This window comes from Thamnophis elegans, unplaced genomic scaffold, assembly GCF_009769535.1.
Source record: "Thamnophis elegans isolate rThaEle1 unplaced genomic scaffold, rThaEle1.pri scaffold_131_arrow_ctg1, whole genome shotgun sequence".
Classification (NCBI taxonomy): domain Eukaryota; kingdom Metazoa; phylum Chordata; class Lepidosauria; order Squamata; family Colubridae; genus Thamnophis; species Thamnophis elegans.
Genome location: NW_022473601.1, coordinates 675 through 8315, shown reverse-complemented (window position 1 = coordinate 8315; position 7641 = coordinate 675). Strand labels below are relative to the sequence as shown.

Below are 7641 nucleotides of genomic sequence, written 5' to 3'. Positions count from 1 at the left end.
CAATCTTTATTCCTACTGGGGATGATGGGAACTGAAGTAGAATGGACTCCCCTCTCCATTTCATTTCAGGATGGCGGTTCCCTGGGGAAGGAGACCAAGATACTTTCGCAGGAGAAAGCTGCCAGGCTGGAAACATTCCTGCATTAAGGCAGAAAACAATAAAGTAGCGAGTTTGAACTCTGCCCATGGGGGTCTGGTGAGTTGGAAGGGACCCTGGAGGTCTTCTAGACCAACCCACTGCTCAAGCTGGAAACCCCCTACCATTTCAGGCTGTCCAATGTCTTCTTAGAAACCTCCAGTGATGGAGCCCCAAAAACTTCCTCGGAGTGCAAAGAAAATAAACCAAGATGATTAGGAAGGCTAAAACATATGAAGAACCGTTGCAGGATATGTCTAGTTTAATGAAAAGAAGGACGAGGGGAGACAGGATAGCAGCCTTCCAATATCTCAGAGGTTGCCACAAAGAAGAGGAAGGGGGTCAAGCTATTCTCCAAGGCACCTGAGGGCAGAACAAGAAGCAATGGGTGGAAACTAATCAAGGAGAGAAGCAACTTAGAACTGAGGAGAAATTTCCTGACAGTGAGAACAATTAATCAGCGGAACAGCTTGCCACCAGAAGTTGTGGGTGCTCCACCATGCTTCGTTTTTTAAGTAGAGATTGGATTCAGCCCTTTGCCTGGAATGGTAGAGGGTCTCCTATCTGAGCAGGGGGTTGGACTAGAAGACCTCCGAGGTCCCTTCCAAGCGCTGCTACTCTTATTCTGGATGAGAGCGGCGAGGGATTCTCCCTGTGTGGTCGCTTCCCAGCTTGGGAAACAGGATGCTGGCTTGCATGGCTGCTGGTCTGGTGCATCTCCACCACCATTATCTTCCTTATCATCCCATCCAGTCCACAAGCATTAAAGGATTACAGGAGATTCCAAGCCAGGAGAGATGTGGCAGCGCCTGGTTCCCAATCCGAAGGATGGCCGATCTTCAGGTTGGGTCACTTCCCCAAACTCTGCTTTCACCCCCCCTCTTCCTCCCCCCACAAGTTTCATCAGGAGCCACACCTTCTATATTTCTTGCAGGACATAGCAATAGCAATAGCAGTTCGACTTATATACCGCTTCATAGGGCTTTCAGCCCTCTCTAAGCGGTTTACAGAGTCAGCATATCGCCCCCAACAACAATCCGGGTCCTCATTTCACCCACCTCGGAAGGATGGAAGGCTGAGTCAACCTTGAGCCGGTGAGATTAGAACCGCTGAACTGCAGATAACAGTCAGCTGAAGTGTCCTGCAGTGCTGCAGTCTAACCACTGCGCCACCTCGGCTCTTATCTATCTATCTATCTATCTATCATCCATCCATGCATTATATCTGTTTATCATCTGTCTGTCTGTCTGTCTGTCTGTCTGTCTATCTATCTATCTATCTATCTATCTATCTATCTATCTATCTATCTATCTATCTATCTATCATCCATCCATGCATTATATCTGTTTATCATCTGTCTGTCTGTCTGTCTGTCTGTCTGTCTGTCTGTCTATCTATCTATCTAGATATCTATCTATCTATCTATCTATCTATCTAGATATCTATCTATCTATCTATCTATCTATCTAGATATCTATCTAGATATCTATCTATCTATCTATCTATCTATCTATCTATCAATAGCAATAGCAATAGCAATAGCAATAGCAGTTAGACTTATATAGCGCTTCATAGGGCTTTCAGCCCTCTCTAAGCAGTTTACAGAGTCAGCATATCACCCCCACATTCTGGGTCCTCATTTCACCCACCTCGGAAGGATGGAAGGCTGAGTCAACCTTCAGCCGGTGAGATTAGAACCACTGAACTGCAGATAACAGTCAGCTGAAGTGGCCTTCAGTGCTGCACCCAAACCACTGCGACACCTCGGCTCTTGCCTAGATAAGCCAAGGCTCATGCATGAGCTCAGTCGGTGGCCTCCTTCCTCCACCGCTGGAGGACCTACACCCCCCCACCCCCCCGATGTTGACCTCGAGAAACCAGATCACGACTCCCGCCTTCTTCCTCTCCCAGGAACTGATGCCCAGGCAGAAGTATGTGAAGTAGCCAAGCTGGGGATGAGAACAGCTGACTATCCAAAAAGGACTTCCTGAAAACGGAGGACAATAAAGCCGACCCAAGGAGGAAGCCCCATTCTGCTCTGGGGACCTCGCGGACCTCAGAACTGAATGAGCGTCCCACCTGGAGTCTCCAAGCATCTTCTGATGGTGCCTCCAACCTGAAGCTGGGAGTTCCACAGGAGCCAAAGCGACTGCTGTCTTTGAGAAGGTAAGGAGGACCTTCAAGAACCTTCTTGGCTTGTTGGGAAAGGACAGGGCAGAAGGACAGAACTGTGAGGTGTGCTTGGAGGTCTTCTGGTCCAACCCTCTCCTCCAAACCTTTCCCATTCCCAGACAAATGGCTGCCCAGTCTCTTCTTAAAATCCTCCAGTGATGAAGCATCCACAAGCTGTACCACTGGTTAGTCGTTCTCCCTGTTAGGAAGTTTCTCCTCAGTTCTAAGTTGCTTCTCTCCTGGATTAGTTCCCACCCATTGCTTCTCGTTCTGCCTTCTGGTGCCTTGGAGAATAGCTTGACTCCCTCTTCTTTGGGGCAACCCCTGAGAGATTGGAAGACTCCCATCATGTCTCCCCTGGTCCTTCTTTCTATTAAACTAGACATACCCGGTTCCTGCAACCGTTCTTCATCTGTTTTAGTCTCCAGTCCTCTAATCATCTTTCTTGGTGTCTGTCTGTCTGTCCCTCTGTCTGTCTGCATTGCTGAACGAAGTGTATTTTATTCATCGCCCTCTCGTCTGTTGGGAACATGGTTTTGAGAGGGAGGGGGGGAAAAATCAGGAGTCCCTTTAGCTCTTTTTTGGGGCTGGCAAATTTTATGAGTCGAGCTCAGCTCTTGTGAGCTGCGGCTTATCATAAAAACGGATGCCTTCTGATAAAATGTCTCGGTTTGAAAATGCCCTCTGCTGATTTGGGCCGCCGTAGACTAAACACAGCTTCCCTGCTCCAAGGTCAGCCACGGCCAGAGAGGTTAGGAACAAGCCACAAAAGCTACACACAGTTTTCCTGGGAAAGACTCCTCCTCCTCCTCCTCCTCCTCCTTGTTCCTTGGATTGTGACTCGGGGCTGCAACCTTCAAACTTGGCCTGTTTTGTCTGCTGGTACTTGAAGTCCCTGAGCAAATTGGAGGTGTGGTTTTTCTCCTTGAATTAAGAGCCATCCCTCTACACATCGTCATTCTTCTCCTACCTTCTTCCCTTCCTCGATGAGAGGGAAACTTGGGAAGGAGAGAAGCAACCTAAAACTCAGGAGGAAACTTCCAGGAGAACAATTCATCAACGGAACGGCTTGCCTTCAGAAATTGTGGGTGCTCCATCACTGGAGGCTTTCACTAAGAGATTAGGCAGTCCTTTGCCTGGATTGGTCCAAGGTCTCCTGCTTGAGCAGGGGGTTGGGCTAGAAGACCTCCAAGGTCCCTCCCAACTCTGTTATTCTGTATTCAGTTCGGAAGAGTTCAGAGGAGAAGGACTAGGGGTGGCGTGATAGCAGTCTTCCAATATTGGAGGGGCTGCCACAGAGAAGAGGGAGTCAAGCTATTCTCCAAGGCACCCGAGGGCAGGGCAAGAAGCAATGGGTGGAAACTAATCAAGGAGAGAAGCAACTTAGAACTGAGGAGACATTTCCTGACAGTTAGAACAATTAATCAGTGGAACAGAAGTTGCCTCCAGAACTTATGTATGCTCCAACATGGGAAGTTTTTAAGAATCTGAAATGGTATAAGGTTTTCTGCTTGAGCAGGGGGTTGGACTAGAAGACCTCCAAGGTCCCTTCCAGCTCTGTTATTCTGTTATTCAATTGCCGATGGAGCACCAGTGTTTCAACTGGCCCCAGACTCCTCAGAGAAGGACCTTTAACAAGGATTTCAGGTCAAGGATTGTTCCTGGCTTGTAGGCAGCATCCCGGAGTCTGTTTTCCAATCAGGGGAACCGTTTCATTTTAATTCCCTTCGGTGCTGGGACTAAATGGCATTCCAGGCGTTTGAGGCTTTGCACGAAACTTTGTAGAAGCCTTAGGGAGGGAGGGGGGGACCCTCTGATCCTTGGGGGGATCAGAGGGTGTGGGGCTGGGATGGGGGACTTGGCAGCTCTTGGCCACCCACAAGTGGCAGTTAAGGATGAAAAAACTGACACGTGACAACTTTTGAGTCCAGGGGACGAAGGGATTGTGAGAAAGGAATTCAGAGTATTGAATTTAATTGGGCTCAGCACAAGTCATCCTGAATGTATCCTTTGACAACTGAGCCCAAAATGTACGTTAATAAGAGAGACCGTCGTTAAGCGAGTTTTGCCCCATTGTGTGACTTTTCTTCCCTCGGTTCTTGAGCGAATCACTGCCGTTGTTCATTGGATCACACGGGGGTTGTTAAGCTTCCCCTTTGACTTCGTTGACCAGAAGGTTGCAAAAGGGGGTCGCGAGACATACACACACACCCCCGGGGACACTGCGACCGTCGTAAGTATGAACTGGTTGAGACCACGCGCCCGGATTTTGATCGCCTGATCGTGGGGAAGTCGTAAGTTGAAGAAACAGTCATAGCCAGTGCTGTTGTAGCTTCGAACGGTCACTCAGTGGTAGTAACTCGAGGATTACCTGCGGCCATTATCTTCTGCCATTTGTGCCTCTAACCATACCTGGAGTCTCTTTCTCTCACCAGGTGTTCAGAGCTTCTGAAGTCACGATGAGCCTCCTCTTCCTCTTCTCCATGTCATTGGCTGCATCCGTTTCCCCAGGTTTGTCAGCTGACTTTCTAAACAACCGCCTCGCTTAGCAACGGACATTTTGGGCTCACTTGTGGTTCTAGGTCGAGGACTATTGGCATTGAGGACATTGTGGTAGCCCTGAGACTTATATGCCGCTTCCCAGGGCCCTCTCTAAGCGCTTTACAGAGTCAGGCTCCTGCCCCCCAACCATTTGGGCCCTCATTCGACCCACCTCGTAAGGACGGAAGGCTGAGTCGACGTTTAGTCGGTCAGGATTGAACTGCAGGCAGTGGGCAGAGTTACCCTGCAGTACTGTATTCTAACCACTGTGCCACCATGGCCTGATAGATAGATAGTTTATAGTTTATAGTTTATAGTTTTATTGATTTGTATGCCGCCCACTCCCGAAGGACTCCGGGCGGCTTACAATAAAACAAGGGGGGGGGGGAATAATACACAAACAACATTAAAATATACAACAATCACAATCTCCGAGGGACTGGATATATCGAGAGCCCCCTGGCCTGCTGGAGCAGCCAGGACTTAACATCTTGAGATAGACAGAGAGATAAACAGAGAGACAGATAGATAGAATTAGCAATAGCACGAGTTATCTACCACTTCGTAGTACTTTACAGCCCTCTCTAAGCGGTTTACAGAGTCAGCCTCTTGCCCCACAACCATCTGGGTCCTCATTTGACCCACCTCGGAAGGACGGAAGGCTGAGTCAACCTGAGTCAGGATCGAACTGCAGACAGTGGGCAGAATTAGCCTGCGGCACTGCATTCTAACCCCTGGGCCACCAGCGATCACCAGAGAATGAAGGGGTTGAATTTATTAACTCTGTTGCTACTTATGCAATCTCCCGAACCTGAAATAAAGGCAGAAGGGACATCTTAAGCCCCCCCCTCACATTAACCACGTTTCAAATGATCCTGCCTTGCTCCCATTAGGCCAAGAGAGCCCCCTGGCTTTACACGTGTTGGGTCAGCTCCGCAGTGGGTCAGTCAGACCGGTGACATGTAGTGGAAAGAAGGATCAAGGGAGGCAGGAGAGCGGCCTTCCAATATTTGAGGGGCTGCCCCAAAGAAGAGGGGAGGGGGTCAGGCTTTCCAAAGCACCTGAAGGCCGGGCAAGAAGCAACAGGATAGATGGAAACTAATCCAGGAGAGAAGCAAGCTAGAACTAAGGGGGAACTCCCTAACAATTGAAACAATTAGCCAGTGGAACAGCTTGCCACCAGAAGTTGTGGGTGCTCCATCATTGGAGGTTTTAAAGAAGAGACTGGACAGCCATTTGTCTGGGATGGTTGAGGGCAGTGTTTCTCAACCTTGGCCACTTGAAGATGTCCGGACTTCAACTCCCAGAATTCCCCAGCCAGCGAATGCTGGCTGGGGAATTCTGGGAGTTGAAGTCCGGACACCTTCAAGTGGCCAAGGTTGAGAAACACTGGTTTAGCGTCTCCTACCTGAGCAGGGGGTTGGACTAGAAGACCTCCAAGGTCCCCTCCAACTCTGTTCTTCTGTTCTCTCCTTCCCCTTCTTCTGCAGTTTCGGCTTCGTGGTCGGCCACTTACCCGGAGAATTTGTGGGCCGTGAAGGATTCCTGTGTGGTGCTTCCGTGCGCCTTCGCCTTCCCCAGCGACGTCTCCGCCACTAATGGGATCGTGGGCATCTGGTTCAAGGAAGAGGATAAGCAGCAGATCACCATTTTCAACTCCGGCTCTCTCGAGGCGGCCGATGCCCGCTTTCGAAGCCGCACCGAACTCCTGGGGGACCTCCTGGAACGTAATTGCACCTTGGTCCTGCGACATTTGACCAAGGAGGACACCGGCCAGTATTCCTTCCGGTTCGAAATAGTCAAGGCAAATAGCTGGACGGAGAGGAAGCAGCTCCAGCTGACCGTCACTGGTACGTGGTCTCCATCTCCAGCCGGGAATGTTCTGACCCAGCTCCCCAAACAACGACAAACCGTCTGAAGTGAACTCAAAGATTCCTTTATGAGAAGCCCCGGCAGAAAGTTTCTCTCTCACCGCAGGCTAAGAAGTCCGTCCGTCCGGGAGAGGAATAGTTGTCTGCCCCATCTATTCATCTCTGCCCTCTGCCTTTGATCCCCAGAGCTCGGGTGGGGCTTCGCTAGGAGCGGTGGCTCTTCCGTCCCAAGGACCGGCCCATAGATTTCCACTGCTCTCCTCTCCTCTGCCCCATCTATTCATCTCCGCCCTCTGCCTTTGATCCCCAGAGCTCGGGTGGGGCTTCGCTAGGAGCGGTGGCTCTTCCGTCCCAAGGACCGGCCCATAGATTTCCACTGCTCTCCTCTCCTCTGCCCCATCTATTCATCTCCGCCCTCTGCCTTTGATCCCCAGAGCTCGGGTGGGGCTTCGCTAGGAGTGGTGGTTCTTCCGTCCCAAGGACCGGCCCATAGATTTCCTCTGCTCTCCTCTCCTCTGCCCCATCTATTCATCTCCGCCTCCTGCCTTTGATCCACAGAACTCGGGTGGGGCTTCGCTAGGGGTGGTGGCTCTTCCGTCCCAAGGACCGGCCCATAGATTTCCTCTGCTCTCCTCTCCTCTGCCCCATCTATTCATCTCTGCCCTCTGCCTTTGATCCCCAGAGCTTCGCTAGGGGTGGTGGCTCTTCCGTCCCAAGGACCGGCCCATAGATTTCCTCTGCTCTCCTCTCCTCTGCCCCATCTATTCATCTCCGCCTCCTGCCTTTGATCCCCAGAGCTCGGGTGGGGCTTCGTTAGGAGCGGTGGCTCTTCCGTCCCAAGGACCGGCCCATAGATTTCCTCTGCTCTCCTCTCCTCTGCCCCATCTATTCATCTCTGCCCTCTGCCTTTGATCCCCATAG

General features: G+C 50.8%; 1 protein-coding gene across 1 annotated transcript; it reads left to right on the top strand.

Moving 5' to 3' along the window:
• Positions 1–2180: 2180 nt before the first annotated feature.
• LOC116523263 (sialoadhesin-like) lies at positions 2181–6699 on the top strand (the record flags this gene model as incomplete). The annotated part of the gene is made up of 3 exons (XM_032238359.1): positions 2181–2302; positions 4744–4819; positions 6340–6699. Coding segments are annotated over exons 2-3 (412 nt in total), but the record flags the coding sequence as incomplete, so codon positions are not given.
• Positions 6700–7641: the final 942 nt, after the last annotated feature.